This window comes from Diadema antillarum, unplaced genomic scaffold (assembly GCF_040938485.1).
Source record: "Diadema antillarum isolate AM-2024a unplaced genomic scaffold, OU_Dant_1.0 scf00000156, whole genome shotgun sequence".
NCBI classification, from domain to species: Eukaryota; Metazoa; Echinodermata; class Echinoidea; order Diadematoida; family Diadematidae; genus Diadema; species Diadema antillarum.
In genome coordinates this window covers 801,538-828,291 of record NW_027271045.1, presented here as the reverse complement: position 1 = coordinate 828,291, position 26,754 = coordinate 801,538, and the positions used below count along the sequence as shown (strand labels likewise).

The 26,754-nt window shown below is 38.1% G+C and overlaps 1 protein-coding gene across 1 annotated transcript; it reads left to right on the top strand.

The window, feature by feature from the left end:
* Positions 1–16,251: 16,251 nt before the first annotated feature.
* Positions 16,252–22,498, top strand: LOC139722036 (mitochondrial ubiquitin ligase activator of NFKB 1-like). The gene is made up of 3 exons (XM_071633358.1): positions 16,252–16,350; positions 17,700–17,908; positions 21,775–22,498. Exons 1-3 carry the CDS (start codon positions 16,252–16,254, stop codon positions 22,496–22,498), a joined length of 1,032 nt encoding a protein of 343 aa, XP_071489459.1.
* The last annotated feature ends 4,256 nt before the right edge of the window (positions 22,499–26,754 follow it).

Sequence of the window (26,754 nt, the reverse complement as noted above, 5' to 3'; positions counted from 1 at the left end):
TTGTTTCAATAAATGTATGAGGACATTACACTGCCAAATTTAACACAGATATTGTTTACATATATGAACGAGGACACAACAATGCTCCCTATGCTAATTTCTCTTCTTTTCTCTTCTTATTCTTTCTCTCTATTGCATTTTTGGTGCAGTGTGCTGGCAAGGGTGTAGACATACACCTCCCCCTCCCCCTCCCCCATCCCTATACACTAAAGAACAAAGTAGTTTAGGAGAGAAATAAATGAGTGAGAATATTACACTGCAAATGCAGCATTGAACTTGTTTCAATAAATGTATGATGACATAAAACTGCAAATTTGACACAGAAATTGTTTACATATATGAATGAGGACATTATATTGCTTCCTATGCTAATATCTCTTCTTTTTCTTTCTCTCTCTATTGCATTTTTGGTGCAGTGTGCTGGCAATGGTGTAGACATGCCCCTCCCCCTCCTCCCCCCCCCCCCCCCACCCGCGATACACTTCAGAACACAGCACTTGTTTGCATAAATATGTGAGATTATTACACTGCAAATGCAACATTGAACTTGTTTCAATAAATGTATGAGGATATTACACTCCACAGAAATTGTTTATTGCCATATGAATGAGGACATTACATTGCTTCCTATGCTAATTTCTCTTCTTTTCTCTTCTTTTTCTTTCTCTCTCCTGCATTTTTGAAGCAGTGTGCTGGCAAGGGTGTAGACATACCCCCCTCCCCCTCCCCTATACACTAAAGAACACAGCACTTGTTTGCATAAATGTGTGAGAATATTACACTGCAAATGCAACATTGAACTTATTTCAATAGATGTATGAGGACATTACACAGGTCTGCAAATTTGACACAGAAATTGTTTACATATATGAACGAGGACACAACATTGCTCCCTATGCTAATTTCTCTTCTTTTCTCTTCTTTTTCTTTCTCTCTACTGCATTATTGGTGCAGTGTGCTGGCAAGGGTGTAGACATACCCCTTCTCCCTCCCCCTCCCCCCCTCCCCCTCCCCCCTCCCTTTACACTAAAGAACAAAGTAGTTTCGGAGAGAAATAAATGAGTGAGAATATTACACTGCAAATGCAACATTGAACTTGTTTCAATAAATGTATGAGGACATTACACTGCAAATTTTACACAGAAATTGTTTACATTTATGAATGAGGACATTACGTTGCTCCCTATGCTAATTTCTCTTCTTTTTCTTTCTCTCCATTGCACTTTTGGTGCAGTGTGCTGGCAATGGTATAGACATGCCCCTCCCCCTGATACACTAAAGAACACACAAACTTGTTTGCAAAAATGTGTGAGAATATTACACTGCAAATACAACAATGAACTTGTTTCAATAAATGTATGAGGACATAACACTGCAAATTTGACACAGAAATTATTATCATATTCAAACGAGGACATATCATAGCTGAGCTATCAGCATATTTATTGAGGATCCCTAAAGAAACCCTTTGCAGGTATTACTTACCACAGATTCTTCATGAGCATCTTTTCTGCTGTTTCCTCTATTTACTGGGGTGTCCTTGGCCAGAGTGGACTGCAATTCATGGGAAAAGGCATAAAACATTTCATTATTGTCTTGATAGTTTCATAGTTGCACAAATAAGACGGTCATATTCTTAAATATCAACTGGTCAAATTTATTATTTCTCTCCTAAAATACTTGTACGATTGAGGGCATTATATTGCTGAGTTGCTTATTTCTCTTCCTCTCGCTTTTTTAATTCTCCACTGTTTTATTTATGCAGAAAATTGTCGCCATTTTGTGTTTTTTTTTTTTTGGGGGGGGGGACAATTGGGGAGGAAGACTTGAGAATCAAGTTTGGCAAAACAATTTTTTTTTTCATTAGAGCACCCTGGAATTTTTTGAAACAATTGATAAATTACCACTTAACAGAATATTCCTAAAGGACGTTTTCTGAGGGTTTATTCTGAAATGTGGACCTGTCTATCAAAGTGAGATCCTTTTTTTATAGCTAAGTTTAGTCATTTACACACTGTAAGGACCACCTGTATTACGTAAGTTCAGCAGGGTTTTTTTTCTTTTACAATGGAATTACCTTGAATGTCAAAGGTCTACTAATGTTAGGTTACTTTATAAGCAAGTTTTTCACATTTAAGGTCCACCTTTTAACAAGTGCATACACTAGAATAAGCAACAAAAACATATATATTCACTTACCTGTCGCCACGGTAAATTCTCTACTCCATAGTCGTATGTCAGTTCAACACCTTCTTTAAGGTCCACCAAAGCAAACAGGCACAGATGGGGAAGCTATCATCAAATGTGACCTTTTTCATGATGCTATTTGGACGGATGTGTTCATCGTTGACCCACCTTGCCAGGCAAGAATTGCTATCTGATGCATCAATCCTGGAGAGAGTGAACATACCCAGAACAGGAACTTTATATACAGTACTGGAAGTTTTCAACTCCCCTATCTGTCCCAAATGGTAAATCACTGCACTAAAATGAAAAATTAACTAGAAAAGCTGTGCTGTGTCCATAGGACACGGATGCCCAAGTTAATGTGATTAGTAAGCATTTCTTAGTTCTTTGGTGTGAAAAAGTTCATCAAAAATGTTGATCAATTTGCATATATAGGACTGTGACCTCTGGCCTCAGACCTCTGACCTGCAAACTCTGAATTTAGAAATTGACCTGTTTTAGTGTGCTCTACCTATACTCCAAATTACTTAAATCTGCCCAATATTTTTCAAGTTATTGCATGGAAACAAATTTGCATATATTATGACCTGTGACCTTTGACCTGCCAACTTTGAATTCGAACTTGACCTGTATTTCAGTGTGATATTTTACAAACCAAAAATTACTTAAATCTGTCCAAGATTTGTCAATTTATTGTGTGGAAACCAATGCGCATAAAGAATGAGTTGCGACCTGCCGACTCCAAATTCAAACGACCTGTATTTTAGTGTGATGTACCTACACAACAAAAATTATTCAAATCTGTCCAATATTTTTCAAGTTATCGGGTGGAAACCAATTTGGGGGATGGACGGACTAACAGGTGCAAAAGTTAATTCACTCTCCAGACTTCGTGGGGGGGGGTCATTATAAAACAACAAGTGATATACATGTACCAAAAAATACTAATATCCATCAATCATTTAATCAGTTTTGTGGATGGAAAACCACATTTGACCAATTTGTAAATATAATGAAGTTTGACCTTTGTATGTTAGTTTCGTCTCCCCCAAACCAACAATTATTGAAATCAGACCGATATCCCATGGAAACCCAATTTGGAGACGGAAGGACAGATGGACAGAAGGATAAAAAGGTGCAATGTTTTAATGCTCCCTCAAGACTTCATCTACAGAGGCCTAAAAAACAACAACATTTAAACAAACAGGACATTCGTTAGCTTTGTACCATATGACAGACAATACACATCAAAATAAAGGGAATAAAGAATAATTCTTCATATCCATATTTCGAGTAATCATAGCACTTTAGGAAACACAGTCTGTATGTCTGAATCAGGAACCTTATCAAAAGTCTCGTCTTGCGTCTTTAATCGTCTTCTTCTTTTACTTACATCGGCTTTCCCGATCCCCTATTGTCTGTCCATAGAGCTTTGGGAGCTTGAGCAAGACGCTGTGCAGGAGAGACACTAACAAAACATGTTCCAAATGGGCTCTGACTTTTGATAAGGTGCTTAACATTTATCCATGAACTAGTGAAAATCTGTTTACAGTGCAATTAAATTAGTAAAATAAATTAGTAAACTATTTCATGGCATCAAATCTTCCCTTTCAGATTGGTGATGGGGGGGGGGGATTTTGCTCTTCTTGTTTTGGGTAGGTAGCTAACGGATTGCATTTATTTGCTCTGTTGAGAATTGACCTATCCAAAACACTAAAATAATAAATTTTACAGCATGCAAATATCAACCAGCATACACTGAACATATAAGAGTCAATATACTATTTCAAATTACTGACCGATACTCCGTATTTCTGTGAGAAAAATGGAAAATGTAATCCACATTCTCTTCATCTTCGTCATTAGCAATGGACAGAGCTCCACGATATTCAAGCAGGAAATCTCCCTTAAGAAATGGTCTTGTGGTCACAAGTCCATGTCCTAGAAATGGAGAAGGAAAACTACATTTAAAACACATTTATATTTTTATAAAACTTATGGCAAACAAAGTTTTCAACAATACTGTTTCAAGCAATCATGGCCATACACAGAAATGAGGTGGGGGTGGGTGTTGCCCCCAGAAATTTTGAAAACTGACATTTGTTTCTACTGAAAATTTTCAGACAATCCATCAAAAGTGTGCACCAAATTTCACTGTTAAAAATGCAAAAGCACCCTTGTGACCAGCTCAGTCACTTCGCTCCCTCGTTTTCAGGTTTTCAAAGTTTGTATGTGTTTTGCTCCCCCCCCCCCCCAAAAAAAAAAAAAAAAAAAATTCTGTGTATGGCCTTGCATGTATTAAATCGTTATGTGGTCATTATCATTTGCCTCGCTTGTACAGCCCGCTGCCCTTGGCAAGGAGAAATTTCTGCCTCCCTGGACAGTCCTTAGTGATTCATCCTTTACAAATTTACCATTCCGGTTTCTAACAAGTAGCATATAAAGTGTTTCACATATGGTACTGGTTGCCAGGGAAACAGTAAAATTTGAAACCTCTCTTGAGACCATTCATACTGTGATAACATAAGAACTTTACCATATCTAAAGACTTAGCCAACTCCAGTGGATAATGTTGTCATTGACTCCACTGAGATTTCTAAATAAATACAGGGACTTACATGTATGATGCTTTCTTGCAAGATAAGCCTTTTGATACACGTACATATATACTATCTTATCTGTCAATTTCTAGCTCTTTTTGTAACCTTTTTATTAGGGGAAGACAAGAGGCCTTATACAATACCATCCTAAAGTAAAAGTGCTTTTTTAGTACAGTAATCTTTGTTGTTGTTGTTAATTCATCCCAGAGGAGTTAGGAATGCAAAGTCCCACAAACCCAATGTACATCCCCCCCCCCCCCCCCCCCGAACAATGTCGGTGAATGAGTGCAATTGCACTTTGTTTAGATAGCAAAAAGTAGGTCACCTGGACAGTCTAATACATGCACCTCAGGCATAAACGTGCAGATTGCTTGACATTCAACATCCCCCCCCCCCCCCCCCCCCCACAAAGGATGATCCCCTGTGGGTCTACACAGAGAAAGATTACCCTCCTTAAGTAGCCCTTGACACAAGTAGCACATAAAGTGTTTCATATATGGTACAGGTTGGCAGGGAAACAGTAAAATTTGAAACCTCTTCATTGACCAGTTCAATACTACCACTCCTTAAACTACAAAGAGATAATCTACGTGTACCTATGTCGTCGTTGAGAAAAACCTTCCTGAAACCTTCTTGATCTTTTCCCAGCTTACACCAATGCTCCGCCATAAGACTGGGTGAGATGCGGACACGCCGCTTTTTTCGTCCTGGAATACTCTGTCAATAGGGGATTATGAAATGCTGTACATGAACATCCAGCTGCATACTTATATGTAAAGTAATATATCATTTCATTTCTTTTCTTTTCTTTTCTTTTCACTTTTTCTCTAGAATCTAAAACATAAACATATCTTTGATAAATATCTATTCATATCTAATCCAGGGGAAAAAAAACCTCTTTTTTCTGTACGAGGGGCTATTTTTTCCTACCTCTGTTCATTCCAAATTAAATTCTCTATTGAATCTAACAGCAATTTATGGGGGCTCTTTTGCAACTTACAAGGGCTATTTTTCACATTTTGGGGCAAATCGCCTTTACCCTCCTGTATTTTTCCCCTGATCTAGCCTATAGTCTTTATATCATAAGTGTAAAAACAGACTGTACTGTAGGCCTAGTCTAACTCCAGTCTACAGAGCTGTGCCACAAGCACTGTAGCACACTAACACTCATGCCAGGTTATCATCAGATAACCTAGCACTCAGGTCTAGCATAGTGCAAATTGCTCACAATAGAAAAGTAGCGTTCTCTAGATCTAGACGTTCTATCAGAATTCTAATATAGAGGAACAAGAGCAGTGATCAGAAAAATATTGTTAAAAATTCACTTGATCATGGTAATTTAGATCCAATTGAAGGTATGGACTGAAAATAGGATATAGGATATTTTATCATTACAGGTGTACATGCCAAAAAATTATATATAGACCTATGTTCCAAGAATTTGCTGATTATCTTGGTGATTTCTATCTCCAAATATAGAGGGCCGCATGTCACTTAAATTTGCACAGCTCAGCATACCAATGCCAATGACTCCCTGAGTTACCCGTAAATTACGTGATTATCATCACCCCTTTTCCATTGACTAATACCCACAATTTTAAATTAATTATTTTCGAAGCAGTGGATCGAGTCTCCTTTGTGAACTGCTGGTAACGTCGTTCGTCGTCCATTACATTTTAGACTAGCAGCAGGCGTTCACAGCTTCAGCCTCAGCCTCAGGCTTCATTCATGTTGTACACAGGTGCGTGAGTGCAAAGGAACAAGTGGACACCAACATTATCGTGGTTTCTGTCACCATGACTATGATCTTAAACTTGACATTAAAACATAAAAGAATGAATAGATCTGCGGACGGTACCGCTAGTTTTCTTACCATTGACATCGTTGACATTTGATAAGCGGTCCTCGAAGGCGAGCTCAAACCTCTTTTCACACATTACGATCCGGATCCATACGGTGCATGCTGCTCATACTTCACCTACAGTATACCGTACTACCGCGCGCTACACGCTAGCGCTATCGCTGATCGCTAGCGAAGCGCGCGCTAGCGCCCTAGCGCTAGCTAGCTGCAGCACTGCTTAATCGCGTGCGCGATCGCCAGGATCTGTGTGTTCACAGGGGGCGCTCTTAACTTTTTCTTTCACACACGTTGCTGCATCGACGGGAGTGTTATGTGTGTCAACTTCATACTTTTCGAACGTCCGAGGACAAGCCGAATATCGGGTCAGATGCGTCCTCGGACGTAGAATATCATTTTGCACGTCTATTCCTTCCGAGGACAGCATGTTACGTCCTCGGACGTAGATTTTGTCCTCGGACAAAAGGTGTGTTTTCATACCATTGGTCTCGGACGATCAGTGATGTATACGCACACACACACACACACACACACACAAAAGAGTGTTTTATCAAACCCCCACCCCCCTTTTTTTAAACTGAATTCCTGGATCCGCCCCTGCAGACACACACACAAATGGTTATAACTGTATATAGATGGGCACAAACCTAAGAAAAAAGAAAAAGATGAATCGCCCAGTAAAGGAGGGGGAGGAGTATGAACATGCGTTTATCTAGCTTGAGGAGGTAAGTGTAAGGTTCCAGTTGATCATTCAAAAAAAATCTAGCTAATAGAAATAATGATAATTATAGTAATAATGACAAAAATTATGATAAGAATAATAATACATGCAATGACGAAAATACATCTGCACTGGCATGGGTTGATTTGGGGTGTAGGTATAGGGCCCTACGAGGGGCAGACACGATATCGCGATATTTCATTGACACATTTGATATCAATTGATAGATTCAAAGCGTGGGCGATGCAGTGTTATCGGCAATTAGTAACTGACAGTCCCACTCGAGTTGTGACGACACTAAGTCAACTGATGGATAAGGCAAAAAGAATGAAGCAGCCATGAAACCCAGGGTGGAAGCAAATGATGCACAACATGCTATGGATCAGCGCACAATTATGTTTACACTCAGATCAATGTCTTGGCACTCTTGCCATCTTGTGAGTTTGTGTCGTTTGCGATGATCTTTTTTTTTTGGGGGGGGGGGGAGGGGGAGGATTTTAAAGAATCACCATTGATCCAGCTAGTGGTACTAGTCAAAGGTATATATAATGTAATAGACACTAAATGGGGCTATTCCACTATAACTAGCAGTATACTGTATATATAATTAATTTTACACTGCACTGGCGCTAGGCAAAGCCGGCAATATTATTACGTTATTTTGTAATATTAATTGTATTTATTAATATAAATTATTACCTATGAGTCTATGACATATATTATGATCAGTGGTAAAGTGAATTGCTTAAACCTACAACTTTTACAAATAATTATCATTTATGCCAATCTCATCAAAGGACAATTGCAGAATAAGTTTCCAATAATTTCAGTTATGGCAACGGTCCGGAAACAACCAGTATATGATTGTACATCTTTGCGAAATGGCATCCAGAAACTAAACTAATAATTATTGCATAAAGTTTTGAATATAATAATTATCATTGTTGATTATTGTGTGCTCTTCATAGTTAGACATCGATATTGGCGTGAACAGTAAATCTGTTATTGCGTTTTCCTTTGTAAAGTTTTTAAAATGAAACGCGAAGGAGTTGATTGACTCTTTCGATACTTAATCTTTCCATAATAAATCTCCATCGCCCCCGCCCCCCCCCCCCGTCTCTGTTCATTGTTTTATGATATTTTAAGTTATTTATTTTCCTTCCCTTCCTCACATCCCCTCTCCGTCTATCTCCTTGTCATTCTTACGTCTCCTCCAACAGCAATCAGTTTTTATGCTTTCAACATAAATACTCGCCAATTCAGTAGCCCGAAACGCCATCGTATCACGTTCTTTCTCGCTTCGTTTAAATTCTTTGTGTTGTGATTATTGTAATTCTTGTTTGTTTGTTTTTTCAAAGTACAATGAATCTGTAATTCAATCTGTTTCCCATTTATGATTTCAAAATACCAAGGAGCACGGTAAAGCAACACAATTAAAATTCCGTCGGCAAGGTTACTATTCTAGATCATGTTAAAACAGACTCTCATCAGTGCTGAACAGTGCCATGTCATAGCGCCACCTTCGTCCATCTCCCCAACATGACACCACCTATGCCCTTGCTTGTCACGCTTGAGAAATGTATGAGAAACGAATGTCAATTTTTAGCATCAGGTGATATGAGTTGAATTACGTTTCATGTCCTTTTTATCATTTGGATGGACGTGCATCTTCCAGTGATTTCCGTCAGAGCGGACACAAAACTTTGTACATGAATGCACAAAGTTGTGTTTGTGTGTGTGTGTGTGTGTGTGTGTGTGTGTTTTCAATCACCAAAAACGGATAGCGCGATCTGACCATTGTCCGATAGTGTACGTTTTCTCCTGTATCTGTAATACTGTATACATGTACTTTGTCGTTTTCTACGCGTTTTCATCCGCTAGGGCTCCTGTATAGAGTCCGTTGTTGCAAGAGATGGAATGGATGGAACGGCTATATGTATAGCACATCAAACGCATACGCACGGCATAGCCACAGGACGACTACCATGCAAAACGCATGTTACGGATGACAAACGGACAGGACCGTCATTTAAGTGATGATTACAGCTTATACAGGATATATTTATACAGCACACGGGACATACAAGGAGGTGTTACAGAAACGGTCTTGGGCCACGGAAACAGAAAAAAAAAAAAAACAATTCACAACATCCGTGAATTTCCAAAGGTTCTAAATGTCCTTAGATTATTCCCATCTAAGCGTGGAGATGGTGGGGAGGGGGAGGGAAGAGGGGAGGGGGTTCCATTGAACTTGCCCACCCCCCCCCCCCCCATCCCGTACGCAGCCATCCCACCCCGAAGATACGTGAGTTATAAAGTGTGCGTTGATGAGAAAGGCCATTTATTAAACTCGCGATTACATTGATCAGTCCACTCTCTTGCAAATTCCTCTTCTTTGCCGGCACAGCCCTTTAGAGCAACAAACACAAACATAATCAGATTACAAGTTACGCTATATAGGCATAGTGTTCTGCTTGTAAATAGGGTTGGCATTTGTATTATACTATGTCATATTTTCAAGTAAAAATGATTACACACCCATGAAATTGGAAAAATTTGCAATACGTATACAATGTTGTAAAATAAATTATTATTAATAAACTGATAAAAAAACAACAACAAACAAACTTGGGTCGAATTGGCTGCTATGACAAAATAAGAATGTCTATAGTCACATAACATGAACTTACGTTACATCCATCTTCAACATGCACAAGACATGTTGGATGACCACGCCTCGCCAAATACAAAAAGTGCAACACAGTACTGATCCTCACTATCTTGCAGGTCTTATGAGTTGAGTGCATGCAAACTATGCAAATCAGATCTCCTTAATTACTTCTTTCCTGGCTTTCAATTTATGCTATATCCGCTTGTATCCATGGAGGGTCAATACTACAGTGCCGAAGAATTCGTTTGGGAGAGGGGAATCAAATGCTGTATTGGCCTCTGCTATACAAACCAATGCTAGTTTCTCTTATTATTCTATCTTCCAATATTTTCCAGTTGTTAGAACTTATGCATCATACACAATGCCTATTTTGCAGTAATATCAACTTGAGCATGATTGACGTTAATACCACAGGTATATCAATATGCAGCGGCAGGTGGGAAAAAAAATCGTTGTGATTTATGAGTTACCTGCTATATACGAAGCGAAGATTAAAGTGGTTTCCGAATTCATATAGTCACGCATGACTTGCGACGATATTCATCAGCAATTCGTCGGCCTTATGCGAAAAGGGCCTTAAAGAACTTCCCCTGTTATATCAAAAGGGCACTAATGTACAAAGTCTATAGCGTTAAGGGCCTTTTGGCATGACAGTGGAAGTGGTTTAAGGCCCTTTTGGCATGAGAACGACGAATTAAGTCATGTTTAATCACTCGGGTTGAAACTCGGTGCATTTTAAATCTCAATCACGGTTCTGATGTTATGATTTTGTCATGTCCATTTCAACAATCACAAAAAAGTAGAACACAAGAGTGGTTAACGAAGATTATGTGGAGGATAATGATCAGGAATGAATGGAAGAATGTATTAGGCCATATACTCACTACAATAGGCCTGCCAAACAAACAAAAAAAGAAATGTTTAGCATATGTGGCCTATGGGAGGCTTTTGAGGCAACGAGATAATCACTTGAATGCAATTCATGTACGCATATAGCATCGGGAAAGATGGTTGCGACTATTAGAAGGGCTTACATTATCCTATAAAAAAACATGATATAAACTTACACTTAAAATGATATTATCATCTTCCTGAGTTTAGGAATTCGCCACCCCTGCCATAAACATTGTTTGATTTTACTCTTAACTATTCATCGACGCAAATTTGAAAACGGATGCATGTTGGTTGACCTTCCTATTATATGTGGCGGGACCTCCGCAATGTGGGCTTGTGAGGGCCCTACACGGATATTGACAGGCCTATCGGTTTCCGTGTGCGTGCACACACGTTTGCTCGTTTTATGTCTTTGTTGTGTTCCGTAAAGGGATGTCTTTAGTTAAGGTGAGGATTCAGCTTTGAACATTTTGCGAGATACTTAGAAACCACTTTATGAAATGTTGAAGAACATTAAACTCTATATAGAGGAATTCAAAGTTTGTTGACGAATATTGGATTTTGGAAATGGCAGAGATATCCGAGAGCAAAGTAAAGCAAACGATCCTACAAGGCAGTATATACCCACCTTTTATTAGAATCGGGTTGTGTGGATATCTCTTTGAGTACCTGTTAGAATTATATATGCTCTGTCATATCTAATAAGAGGATCATTATCTCAAAAATAAATATTTCAAATGAATACTGATGTGCCTATTTATCACCTCGTCTCCCATTGACACGACTCTTATAAAATATTCACTAATTCTAATTCGTTCGATTATTATTTTTGTGAAGAGAAAATGTATCCTTGTAGTTACTTAATTAGGCCTAGTACTTATAGGCAGCAGTTATACTGGTTTGTGCGTGTGTGTGTTTTTTTTTCTTTAATTGTTTGTCGTTTCACAAACCAACGGAAAAAATTATAGATTTAAAGGTAATGACTTATACAACATGGGTTGTATATCTTTTTGAAATGAAAATGTCAACATTCTCCAACTTTCTCACCTAAATTCAATGTTAAAAGAACTTCTACAATACTCAGTACTTGTGAATTTACTGATACCAACTTGAGCATGGGAAGGTTGCCTCATAGTGTTTAGTGGCAAATCTATTCCGCATCACGCATGAATTCACGTATCACACGTAGGCCAGCAGTAACTGCCCACGCAAGTCATATGTACACTGTATAAATACACAACACAAAAAGACGTACACATCTGCTTTTCCTTTTCTTTTCTTTTTTCCATAGCTGAAATAGAGGAGGAGAGAAGGATATTATAAATTGATATGGATAAGTCTATATGGATAGATAACTACAAAATAGCTCGGTCGACAGATGATATAGAAACTAATACTCAGTAATGGATAGAGGGATGGATATAGATGAATAGATATAAAGATAAACAGACAGTTGAGGTGAAGATTCATTGCGAGATAGGCCTACTATAGAAACCACTCTATGAAATGTTGAAGTACATACAATTCTATGAATAATTAAAAGTTTATTTGATGAAAATCGGTTGTTTTGAAATGGCTGAGCTATCCCAACAACAAAAAAAGTGGAACACGGAGCGATCCTAATAAAAGTTTACGTGGGTCCAACTTTTTATTAGGATCGCTTTGCTTTGGATATCTCAGCCATTTCAAAACCAATTTTCATTAAATATGTTTTGAATTCCTCTCAGGATCATGAGAGGTTCCCCGTTATCTTCAAAAATCGTCATTAAAAAAAAAAAAGTTTGGAATCTGAAGTCTCATCTCAAGCGAAACTGCCAGTATAATGTGGTATAACAGGTAAACAGGAAGGTATCATAGGTATTAGCTGATAAACTGCTACCTATATTGAAATCGAATAGTATTCAATTTCTGGAGTATATTTCTCTAAAATTATGTTTCTGTTGGAAATGGAAAAAAACACACAAATGAGTGAAATGAATGAATATGAGAATAAAGATGGATGCAGAATACTATAGTATAATATGGATGGGTGGATGGACGGATGGATGAATTAGGGTAATTCCACTTTCCAATCCTTCGTCAGGAACCACTGTGCCAATTGCTGTCTCGAGACCTTGAGGTCCTACACTATCTTCGACAACAGCTGACAATTTTTTTTTTTCTTCGTTTCGTTTCGTTTCGTTGTTATTTGTTATCTTTTGTCGTGCCTTATCTCGATCCCGAGCTGCGACCTCCGTCGATCCGGACCCTTCTTAATACGCTCAGTACACTGGAGTGTCATTACCAAAGAGGTGCGGGATCATTACCCATAACAGCTGCCGATCGGGTCATAGCGGATCGAACGGAACCTCCTCTTGATTTATGGATTGTTAGTACCGTTTCTACCTCCATGGTACAATCGTACTTAAATTGTACATCGTTGTGGATCTGCGGAAAGCATTGTGCATTTTTTATTATAAGTGATAAAACCCACCTCCGGCCGCCACACCGCACAGCACCGGATCGGACATCTCATTCAGAGTCGGTACAGCAATACCTGCACCGCAGTAAGGTCTTAAGGAGTTGCTGCAGTAATTGTAGTCGGCATCCCTTCTGCCGAAAAATTTACTATGTTGTAGATTTGACGAAGAGCGAAATATTAAACCGAGCTGTCTGCCCTTCAGATGCACCTGTTTAGAAGGTAAGGAATAATCACTCTTAGCGATCTGTATGAAATACAATGTCGAGGGTTACCCACGTCTATCTCTGTAAGTAGTCCCACAAACTGAAAATTGTGTAATGTTGATCTCCGGTATTGTTAAGTAACAAGACTTGAGTCAAGCTCAAGGTCTCGACACTCCTCATTATCATAACGGAATTTGATGCGTCTTTTACGAGCACTCTATGTAAGATTTAATGCAAGAGTTCCATTTGAATTATCACCCCAAAATGAGGAAATATTTCAGAGTACAAATATATTTGTTCAGTATAAAGTAAAAGCCACCAAGTTTGGACACTGCGATCTCATGATCTGTCATGTCGGCCCCGGCCCTGACCGCGTTCCTTCGCGTCGGGCTGGTCGCTGGTCGCAGCTAGCCAGTGCCACAGCACAGCACAATGGCAGTGCTGTGTCTACCACTGTAGTGTAGATCTGTAAAGTTGACTATTGGACAGTTTTCTGTCACCAAAGCTGATGAATATTCATGCTGACACTTAACTACACGCAGCCGCTGTCACGTCGCGAAAGCGACGCGGCTGCACCTCTATTCCCTCGCAGACGTTGTCATTTTTCAGTGTGGTTGTGCGACTCCTTCATGAATATCTTTATTAATCGTGGAAAACTAAAATACAAGGAATTATCGTAATCTATGATAATCATTCAATAATCGGTACGCGATTTTTTGTTTAATTACGTCAAAAACTCACCGAAATCTGTGGCTGAAATCAGGTCTGTAAACGTCCTTATTGCTTCACTCCTCATCTGCGTGTTATTTGAATGGCATTCACTCTCGTATACTACAACGTACAACGTAAGTAGTCGGAGAGCTAGAGGGCGCCTCGTTGTACGTTGTAGTATACGAGAGTGAATGCCATTCAAGTAACACGCAGATGAGGAGTGAAGCAATAAGGACGTTTACAGACCTGATTTCAGCCACAGATTTCGGTGAGTTTTTGACGTAATTAAACAAAAAATCTTATACCGATTATTGAATGATTATCATAGATTACGATAATTCCTTGTATTTTAGTTTTCCACGATTAATAAAGATATTCATGAAGGAGTCGCACAACCACACTGAAAAATGACGTCTGCGAAGGAATAGAGGTGCAGCTGCTGTCCCTACAGCGGCTGCGTGTAGCTAGCTGACACTGTGATCTACGTACAGTAACAGTGTAAGGACGATTTGAAAGAAAAAAGAAAAGAAAAATTAGTGGCAGTGCTCTTGCCAGTGCAGTGGTACAACCACAGTACATGTAACGTTAGCTGTAATACATACTAATAGAGACAATATCGAGACTAGAGAGTATAGCTATAGACCCTAGTGTTGCAAGTACGATGCCATGCTGAAATGTAACTTTGTATTAGTCCACTTTTACGTAGAAAGATGTAAGTAGGGATAGCTAGACATGGTAGTATACTATACTAATAATACATTTGTACAAGACAGCATGGTAATTGCGGACACGTGCATCTCTGACTCTGTGCACTACTGACATTCAGTACCTTTGGGGCATTAGACTAGCCTTTAATGAGTGTTGTATGCACCGAAATTTCCAAAAATGCTACACAAAATTTAGGATTGCTACACCTCGGCTTTAGAAGAAGATGTCAATTTATCACAAGAATTAATTCGCTATTATTGTGTAAATTGTTTGAAATGTTCATATTAAACCTTTTACGATACAATACAAAATTTGATGGAAAGAGTTCCTTATGTCCCCCCCCCCCCCAACTAGTTTGCGCAAAATGGATAGATTGCTATTTTTTTTTTTTTTTTACTAATAATGGACTAAAAAAAGGTTATGCTATTTATGGGAAGACTTCCCATAACCTTTATTTAGTTTATTATTAGTAAGGGGGAATAGTGGTTTGTATATTTTGTGCAAGTTGGTGGGGGGGGGGGGGGGGGGGGGACATAAGGAACTCTTTCCAATTTGAGCCCTATTTGCCAAAATTTTCTTTTTGTCATCCACTCAGTATGAATGTGTACATGTACAGTGAATTGTAGGTGTGAATAGTGATTCTGGCACACAAATAAAGATGTGAAATGTGTCGATTATTCCACATGTTCCATTGTATTGCAGATATGCCTGGAATTATGCAATTTTTGCACTAAACCGAAAGATGAATGTTTGTAGAGGGGTTAACTTGAAGTTTATTTTCCAAATATCAGAGTGAGTAATTCAAATGATTTTGCAAAATTCATAATTTTCAGGACAACTAGTGTTAGTTTTGCTCAAACTTTCATCATCTCAGTTCAGAATTCAGAGCAACAAAAATAAGTATCTGGTAGTAATACAACACACTCTCCGACAATTCAGAAGTAAAGATGCTTTTCTGAACGTAGTGATTACAATTTATGATGTGTACTACGTCTGCTTTAGACTAGTAGAGAGGGTACCCGTATGCTATGTAAGTGAAATTTTTTGTCTGCATCAAAGTTATTGTTATGCATCAATGTTATTGTTTAGCCATCTTCAGGTAATCATGGTTTATTGATGTGTTTTTTGTTGTGTGTTTTTTTTTTATCAATAGTTTTAGTTTATTTAATTTCAAAGTGACCAACAAGGTAAACTGATGGTCTATCCATATTTTTATCTTCCAGGATACTTTGTTACCATGATTTTAGAATACTGCCTCTTGGGAGGCAGTGCTGCAGCAACTGGACTCTTTTCATTCCTCTGGCATAAAAAAGCAAGGACTCTTGCAGAAGTAAAGGTAAGGTTTGAAAATCTAGATTACATTGCTGTACAGCAAGATGTAATCAAACACAAATTACACCATTGCAGTGCTTTCAATTTCACATTCAACGCCCAAGTTGCAAACAGTTAAAAACAATGACCTATTGACAGTCCCCGCAAGTACATTTACATGTTATATGAAATTACAATGTTGACCATAACATGTCCAAGACTTCTGTTCTGTCAGTACATGTCCCCCGTCCCCACGTATACCCCATTACTGCCAAAATTAATGTGTTTGAGTATGTGTATCAATGTATGCAAACTATCAAGGGTAGGGTGGTGGGTGGCAAAATTAGTGGGGGACATGAGGAAGCATTTCCCGCAGCATGTTTTAGCATGTTGCAGTGACACACTACATGTATAGTAGACTTTTTAATAGGACATGCGAAATAATGTACAACATTCTGAGCACCCAGTCATAAATTGATTGGATACTGAAAGTTAGAAATTTGCAAATTCGTTTGGACACTATATCAAGAGTAGTACCTGGCTGAAGATTTTTATCTATGGATTTCTTTTCATTCACTCTTGTTTCTGTAAGTCTTCAAAAAAAAGGGTAAAATATTGCCACAGAGCATCCAGGATCCAGGACTTTTAGTTCATGACCTTCATGCCTGCAATGATGACTTTGTACACAGACATTTGTTTGTAATGTTAAGCTGTATACCACCCTTGATTTGCTTGGTCGGCCGAAGTTTACAGTTAAATTCTTGCTGCCAGTCAGTGATAGGAAGATGTGCCCCATGTACAGTTGTAAGAATTCATCTTTTTGAGATTGAAGTGAAGAGAAAATAATGCAGACTTGTAAGAATTTTCCTCGAGTTGGGATTTCATATGCACTTTGCTTGAATTGGACTGGGAAATTGGGGCTTTAAACACATGACATGAGGCTGACCTTCATGTCCTGCAGCTAATGATGTACAGTGATACTTTCTCTCCATTTGTATGCATGCTCATAGGTACCCTTTACTCTTTGCCTTTTCCTGCGGTCCTTTTTCCAAAACCAATCTTGAAATGAAAGAGATGTCATGGTACATCCCATTTTGATATGTTGTTCATTGCAGTGGTGGATGCGGGGGTCCCCAGAAATATCGTTTGCGCCCCCCCCCCCCCTTTTACGGAATTCCTGGATCTGCCCCTGCATTGTACGCGTAGAAACTGTTTACTACAAGTACTTATGTGTTGACTTGTGCATGTACTGTGAGGGTATGGAGTACTTTTCTACAGTCATCAGTTGTGTCACAAAGCCTCAATTAGATATATTATGAGAATCACTCATTTGATAAGCTTTAAAAAAAAACACATAAATACCTCTTTTCACAGGATGCACCAGTGCTAGAGTTGAACCAAGACCTTGCCAGCATCCTGAGCACAGCACCGAATCAGAGCGTCCCATACGCCGTGGTGGAGGGGAACATCAAGGCTGTGGAGAACTCCATTAAGAGTGAATATGTGGTGGGAGTCTGCGGGGTCATCCAGACTCTTCTCTGTCGGGAGCACAAAACAGAGTGGAGTAGATCCACAAGGCTTTGGTAATGGAGCCATCAGCTTTGCATATTTATTTTCTTAGTTATTCCTTTAATATTTATTTTTATACTCCCACCCACACATGGTGCATACATATGTATATATAGGAATCAATTTAAAGTTGCATGGCCGGGGGGTCAGTCAAGGGAGTTGGTCGGTTGTTCACTCCGTTGCAAAATCTTATTTTTCCTTTTCAATTGCAGCATTACTGTGGTCTTTAACCCGTTGAGGACAGACTGATTTTGCTACAACACGCATTTCCCATAGACACCTGCCCAAGTGTGCTCTGGACTCGTCCTCAATGGGTGAAACTTTGGAAAACTGTTTAATGATATTTACAAGTTGAAATTGTGAAGAAAAAAATTATTGTATACATATTTTTCTCTTTAAAGAAATAGTGTTTTGAATCCATATGGCAGTACAGATATGGACTGATCCTTTGGGCATTGTTGATACTGTGTCCCAGTGCAGGACAATGATATTAACAATGCCCTGCATTAAAGCAAGTCACATCTATTTTATATACCGGGGTACCAAATGAAAATGAAAGTTAATAACTTTGTAAATTGCTATTGAGCTGGCCAATTCATTCACTATGATATTGTATTCAAATTGTACTGTAAATCTGTACATTTGCCTTGTAATCACATAGGAAAAGGATCACCTCTCGCTGTATGGAAGCCAAGCATTTACTTTTATTTTCCATTTGAAAAGATAGCTGGATTATCTACAGCCCTTTTTCAGCTGCACTAGCTGTTCTTTCATGGGGTTGAGTTGTGAGTATTCGAGGCATGCCACTTTACCGAGTTACATGACTGTATGCACCATGCTCTTTGCGAAGAATGACTGAAATGGAATTTTTTATGTACATGGCTTGTGACTCTCTCACACATGTGACCATCCATTTTAATTTACGTTCTGTCCAAGGGACAGAGTGCTTTGTCTCTACTAAGGGGATGGCATGATAACACACAACATTGCTCAATAAGACTTACTTGGGTTTTAATAGAACCCTCGCCTGAACCCGAGCCATTTGATTAAAAGGTAGATGCACTACCGACTGAGCCACCTTGCCACCTTTTGTTGTCACATTTTCATTTTATTGCCACAAATGATAACATTCTATTGCAGCATACCAATGGTTTATTGTTGTAATACCTAGAATGCTCTACATAAATCATGTCTACATGTTTACATTGAGAGTGTTTGTTTATGAGACCTAACTTATGTACCTGACTAATCAAAACAATGTAGTCAAAATTACTAGTCCATTAGACTGTTTTTGTTCATTTTTGTGTAACTTTTATTCCACAAGGATTTTCACATGCATACTGTTCAGGTTTGCTGTCATGATCCATGCCAGGGATAGAAATGATGCTGGAGTTGCATGCCTTGTGAGAACTGGCTATGAAATTTTGTTTAAGGGCAAGTCCAAGATAAGGTCCCCTCAGAAGGCAAAATTTCATCTTTGCTCAATATTGACATGTTTGGTATCATTTTGAAGCTTATGAGTTGAAGTTTTGATTTCCATGGAGGAAAAAATGATATTATGTAAATTTATGCAAATTTCAAGGGCTTCATTTGCATAAATGTGAAACACAGCGTTACGTATGGGACATTTATAAAAATTCATATTAATTCAAAGGAAAGCAAATGATATTTGATTAATATGTGGACATAAGAAGTTCATCACATAGTTTAACTTGGTATGAAAATTTAGGGATTATGCAAATGATTATGCAAATTAGCTCGTGTCCTATCACGAGATGTCCCATACGTAACAAAACGAGGTCATTTTTTTAGGTTTTTTCTGAAATTGCTAAGGTTATTTTAATGCCCTTTTGGAAAGTTCTAATTTATTGTTTAGAGAAATTAAATACCAGAGAAAAAAGAAAAAAAAGTAAAAGAAACATTTTTTATTAGGCATTGAAATAATGTTACGTATGGGACAAATGTGTTACGTATGGGACATTCTCATACATATTGCATGTGAATGCATGTAGCTAGCTGGGAAGGTCTCTCAGTACACAAATGGTCAATCATCCTGAAGAAAGCATCCCAACATTGCAGCTACTTTTTGAGTTATAGACACTTGAAACAATACATGAACTTGACTGAACAATTTTCAGAAAGGGGGAGGGGAAAATGGCAAAATACACAATGAAAAATCAGCATATAAGGGATGGTATAGTTTTTTGTAGAAATGAGGATTCAGTTTTCAACATTTAATGAGATGATTGGAAACCAATTATATGAATTACTTAAGAGCATACAATCTTAAGACTAGAGGAATTCAAAGTTTATGTGATGGAGTTCCAATTTGAAATGGTTGTGATATATATATATAAAAATAAAGTAAAATGATTTTTTATTTATTGCAAGTGATACACAAATTGTCCTTATTCAGTTTTCAATAGTAGCCACGACAAAATTCATGGGTATACATACTGAGGTGTGACTCGAATCAATGACCTGACTGCTAGACAGACATCACATATCTACTCGATCACTGGGGTTCCACGCAGCAGGTATTGCTTATTTATTAAACTTGATATTTCTTGTGTCAAGTTGTTTTTTATTGAAACTGAATGGCAAACTGCCCTTCATCAATGGAAGTAAACACTTAACTATTCAATTTTTCAGTAGTAACTATCCTGATGAAAATAGGGCATACAGTACATACTAAGGTTGGTCATAAAAAATATAGAATATGATTAAATGTGATTATGATGGTAAATATCTGGGGAATATTGTTTCCTTGTCAATCTAGATCAGTATTTGAGTAATTTCAACTGATTCCACCTCAATAATTATGCAAAAATTTGTTTATGGGTATTTTGCAAAATTATTTTGCAAAATACCCATAAACATGGTTCTCCACACACTAAACGAATGGGGGACAAAGGGCATGCATACCCAAGTTGGTCATAAATATATAAAAATATGATTGAATATGATTATGATAGTGAATATTTGGGGAATATTGTTTCCTTGACAATCTGGATCAGTATTTGAGTAGTTTCAACTGATTTTACTTCAATAATTATGCAAAATACCCATAAACATGGTTCTTTACACACTAAATGAATGGGGGACAAACCGTCCCATACGTAACTGTCCCATACGTAACGCGTCATGTCTGTCTTTAATTAGAACCTATAATTAGAGCTTTTTGCCTAATTACATGAAACTTACCTGTGATAATCTTGAGTGTTGTGACTTTCATCACAGTGAGTTACAAGTTGTAGAATGATATACTTTCAGAGAGTTTTGAGGTTGAAAAAAATGTTCAAAAAAACAAAATTTTTCTGGTCCCATACGTAACGGCACATATTTTCTCTTCTAGAATATAATTGTCAAGGTCATTTTTCTCAATTTTTTACATGATTATACTTCTCCTAGATATCAATCACCATGATGAAGTTCAATATGATCAAAGGCCATTAACACTATTTTTCAGGTCATAAAAGTCTCTGAATGTCCCATACGTAACGTGCGCGTTATCTTGGACTTGCCCTTAATTTTTCACCACAGATGAAGTTATCTGATGTTTTGTGATGACCATTTCCTCCTTTTATTTTGAAACACGGACAGTGACAATGTCAAAATCTTCCAAGCGGCCAATTCATTCCGTTTCCCATTTTTACTGCACAAATATAATGTAACAAGGGTAGTCAATTTTTTTCATGTTATCATTCTACAATTGTATGTGGTTCTGTGATCAGTTTCATTGAGTGTTCCTACGATATCGTCATAGACGTTTTGAAATTAGATATTTATCAAGGTAGGGTGGCAATGATGAAATCGCATTTTACCAGTCAAATCTCTCCTATACTCTATATTACAATTGTGGTATGTGCTTTCTCCCCAGGTACGACACAACTCGTCTTATTCGTGATACCACTAAGAATGTGCCTTTTGACATTACAAGAAACAATGTGGCCATTGGGGTTGAGGACGCTCTTGTTGCTACGGGTCTGGAATTGGAGACTATCCATGACAAGTTCTACCCCTACAACACATCTCTGGGGAACAACATCCTGAGTTGGGCAAGCGGCGAAAAGACCAAGGGTTTCCAAGAAATTGAGCGCATGTTACCAGAGGGAGCTTTCCTGACGGGAATCGGGGAACTGGCGCTGGTGAACGGCAAGATCACACTCCGCCCCCCAGCGACGGGGCTGGAGTACATCCTCTCGCTGTCGGGACAGTCGGGAATCATTCGGGAGCTGCGGTCAAAGCTGCGCCGCTGGAAGCTCTTGGTGGCGCTCTTTGGCTCGGCCACTGTCTTGATGCTCTGCATCGTACTGTGGAGGTGGTTCAAGAGATACCAGGAGCAGAGAAACTACGATCTCTATGTGCAACGTGTGCTGCAGCAGCGAGCGGAGCAGGCAGAGGGCTCCAGCGTGGATGATTACCCGAACAGGCACCAAGAGGTCGACACCTGCGCCATATGTCTGTCTCACCCCCGCGACTGTGTGCTTCTCAACTGTGGACATGTGTGCGCGTGTTCAGAGTGTGCCATTGCCCTCCAGCCGCCCCAGTGTCCTATATGTAGGGACCGAATAGCACGGATTGTACCTCTCTATCACGCATAAGAACTTTGTGTCACTCCAAATACCTGTGTTGCCCTTGTTCTGTATCTCATTTTGATAGAAACTGCAATATCGAAGTCACTTTACAAGACATTTTCTACAGACGAGTCATTTGATCGTTCCTCGAGCATGGAGCCAAGTGTTGAGGCCATCTTCATGTGGCTGATTTCAAGCCATGACTATAGCTACATGTATGTTTACAAGGTCCAGGACCGCACTTCCAAAGAAAATTCTCTTTGTATTAGACAGGAGAGATGATAGAGTACATGTAATTCAGGCTTTGAATTGCAGATATAATAGACAAGGCCAACTTGTACACGGTGCTTGGAATGAAGGGTACAAATACATGTACTACAATATAACTTGCTACCTGACAATATGTACCAAAATATTCTCAACTTGATGTGGCATACAGAAATTTGAGGGTAATTTTAGGGTGCAACTAATAGATGTAGAGGAACTTACAGTTTGATGGTTTAGGCTATCTATCACAAAAGTCTTTTAGTGTAATACTTCAAATCCAAATATAATGCACTTTATACTGTTATCCCGACCGCACAGTGTAATAAAGTCAATAGTTTGCTTGTTGTATGCAAATTGTGCTCATCATAGGCTTTTGTATGTGTGTTAAATACTAAAGAATGCCATGTCAGCAGACTTCTGGACACTAAAACCAGGGTAATTCATTCAGTAATTGTCAAAGTTCACTCACCTTTGCGGCAACTTGCTTCATTAGTGTGTTTCTATTTTTTTTTTGCAAACAGTGCTACATGTATATTTCTCTGTGGTAGAAATACACCTAAACCAACTACATTGTTTGTGAGGTAAGGGTGTGACCACATGAGGAGTTTGTTATTTGCTTACGTGTTCATATGATGTTGCAGGGTTAGCACAAAATTTAAATTGTGTTTGGGCCTCTATATTTCCTGGCTATCAAGTTTGACGTCTTCTGCCAATAGTGAGAATGCATTGTGTGGTCAATCTGCAGGTAGTGAATATACATTTGTACATATTCTACATGCAACAGGCACAAGCTGCCGAATTCTTTTATTGTTGATTGTGCAATGTAGCAGGTACTCTTTATTTCTGAAGAATGTACAGATCTGTTCTTATGTTATTTATACTCCTATTTCAATAGGCATGTTTGTTTTCCATTTTTTTTAAATTGTAGTCTTTCAGACTGTTCATTTATCAGTCTGATCCTATCCAACAGCTCAAAGAAAACAAGAAAGAAAAGATTGAAAAAAAAAAGGTCAATGCCATGATTTTAACTTTATGAATTCATATGAATGATTACATGCCCAATTCGGTTAGTCACCTTTATCACCATGAAGTAGTGTGTGTATGTTTCATGTCAGACTGCTAGCTTTGAGTGATATGAAAATCGGTTGAGCTTACCAACATTATTATTACTTCTCTAACCATACTTCTTGTTCAGTGATATTGAATCACAATGCTGTTGATAAACAGAAAGAAGCAATGCAAAGAAGTTTTTCTTCCTCTTTATTTTTTTTTATGATTTCATGGAGGGACCTGCAATGTACAATAATTGTAGGCAAATTGTCAGAATGCAAATATCTTTGCCAGCAATTTTAATCTGGAGAAATACTAACTACTCAAGTGTCTTCCACTGGAGCTGTTGAGAAAAGCTCTCTAATTTCTCCACAAAAAAAAAGGCATTTTATGGAATTCTCCCCATCAGACACTATTTACCTCAGTAGTATGATAAATGTAAGGATTGATGGTTCAGGAAAGAAAAAAAAAACACTTTTTGAAATGAACTATGCGATGTATACACTGTATAATGTCTTGCAGAAGTTTTTAATTTTTGCTTTTGTAGGAAGTAGAAAAAAACCCATCTGTTTTGATGATGTAAAGATTTTGCCACCAGCCCGATGTAAACAGAAAAAAAGAAAGAAAAAAAGATACAAGACAACACTGTAGATCAATAAGCCTGGAAGTAGAATGGTAGAAGCAAAGAATTATTTATTTCCGCTAAATATCAAAGTGGTATTAGTGATGCCTCGTGGTTTCTGAAGTACATGTGCTGGTCATGAATACAGTGAATTTGTGTAACCCTTGCATGTATTTTTGCATGGTTTAACAGGGGGGCATTTCATGAAGGAACTTGTCGGATAAAATATCTGACAAGTCAATTATATCCGACAAGTTTTGAGAAATTCTTTAGTCTGATTGGCTGATTTCTCTGAACTTGTCGGATATATTTGACTTGTCGGACATTTTATCCGACAAGTTCCTTCATGAAATGCCCCCCAGGACATCTTTTGATAGATGTTTGAAAATTTGAGGTGATTTTGGCGACACCTTGAAGGATAATGTTCCAAAAATCATACATGGGTGTAATGGATTGCCATGATATATTAAACCCTTTTCAATGTGCCATGGGGCTAATCTTACTGTGTCAGCTTAATTTGGAGATCCAAATTCAGCAGAAGGCTTAGTGAACTTTGCTTCCTTTCTTAATAAGGAAATGAGTAAAACTTGGATGCTTGGGGACCAACTTAATGAGGACTTAAATTGTGAGTGCTACATGTACTTTGCCAAGATCAAGAGGCTTGCATTGACTGATACGTCGACGGAGAGTGAATGCAATTGTGATACTGTACCCCACTGTGTGCAAGTGAGCATGCACATGATGCGTTGAGGCTTATGAGACTTGGATGTGGAGAGTTATGTTCAACACCTACATGGGTGTTGAGAAGTGAAACATTGTATTCTCTGTGTCTGTGTGAACCACTCAAGGATTAAGTTTAAGATTTGATGACACCTTACCGGATGATGTTGAAATGCAATTCAAAGTATGAATCATTATTGTTTGTCTAAAATTCCTAGTGTTGTTTGCATGTACCTATTGTTAAGTGCTGAATTTGAATGATATGCACTTTCCCTTTTTGTGGTAAAGTACTGCAGTTGTATGTTTTATTTTAAAGGTTGTGCTAGCTATTCTGATTTATAATCCCTACATTCAGGGATACAAGTTTGTACATGTAAGTATTAATCCCTCTTTGGCATCTTGGGGGAAAGAAATCCGTGTGGGGAGGGGGGCTTTATGCAAGAAAAAAAAAATCAGTGTTTGAAGGAAAGGACAAAAAACAACTAAACAAAAACAAAAACAAACCAAAAATCTTGGCACATAAAGAGTTGTATATTTATTCATTAATTACTTTTTGATTCATTCATTCCTTAATTTATTTTACTTTAGTTGCATGTTACTTTATCATTTTTTTTTCTTTTGTCTACATGGATGCTCACTTCAGCCCATGGTTGTCATTCAGTGAGGCCTGATATGGAACTATTTTTTAGCTCATTCAAAGGAGTCATGCAGGAGGCCAGTGAACTCATTTATTTATGCATTAATATCAATGCAAGCTTCAGGAAGAACTTTACATTTACCAACTTGTGATTTGTGTAGCAGGCATACTTCATGTTGTCGTAGTTATACTGGTAAAATTAGGTTTGCATATTGTCATTGTTTGAACAGAACATGAGGCAAAGCAGAGACTAAAGTATATGTCATGCAAATGCATACTTGCTTTACTGTATGTAGGCCTACAGTGTACCCAATAGGCTGGTTTACTGATGTATTCCAATTTGTGGATATTTTCCCTATGACCTAGTGACAAGTAAATCCATCCATTTTTACTTACTCAATGCAATTAAATACCTGGAAATCCAGTTTGCTTGCCAAAGTTAGGGCTATGGACCTGTTTGGTTTGGGTTCTGTTTCATATGTTAAAGGAATGGTACAGTTTTGGCTGAGATGGGGCTACAGGTTTCCAATGTTTTGTTGTTTTTTATGATGATTTTGGAGATAGTAAGAAACCTCTTACGAAATATGAAAGAGCATACAATTCTAAGAGGAATTCAAAGTTCATTTGATGAAACTTAGTTTGAAATGGCTGAGATATCCAAAGCAAAGAAATCCTAATAAAAGGTGGGACCCACCTTTTAGTAGGATCGCTTTGTTTTACTGTGTTTTGGGGGTGTCTCAGCCATTTCAAAAACAGTTTTCATCAAATGAACTTTGAATTCCTCTTAGAATTGTATGATCTTTAACATTTCATAAAGTGGTTCCTAAGTATCTTGCAAAAAGTTTAGAGGCTGAATCCTCAACTTAACTAATAGTACACTACCCCATTAATGTCTATTTCAGCCATAACTGGGGGGCTTCAGTATGCCTAATGATAGTTCAAGTTCAAATTGATTCTCATTTCCATCAAATAAACGGAGAAATTATA

What these genes read in the sequence shown, in the direction of transcription:
- LOC139722036 (XM_071633358.1), top strand. Translation starts at nt 16,252, where the DNA reads ATGATTTTAGAATACTGCCTCTTGGGAGGCAGTGCTGCAGCAACTGGA. An exon ending in GGACTCTTGCAGAAGTAAAG is followed by an intron (nt 16,351 to 17,699) that starts GTAAGGTTTGAA and finishes CTCTTTTCACAG; the next exon opens with GATGCACCAGTGCTAGAGTT. An exon ending in AGTAGATCCACAAGGCTTTG is followed by an intron (nt 17,909 to 21,774) that starts GTAATGGAGCCA and finishes CTTTCTCCCCAG; the next exon opens with GTACGACACAACTCGTCTTA.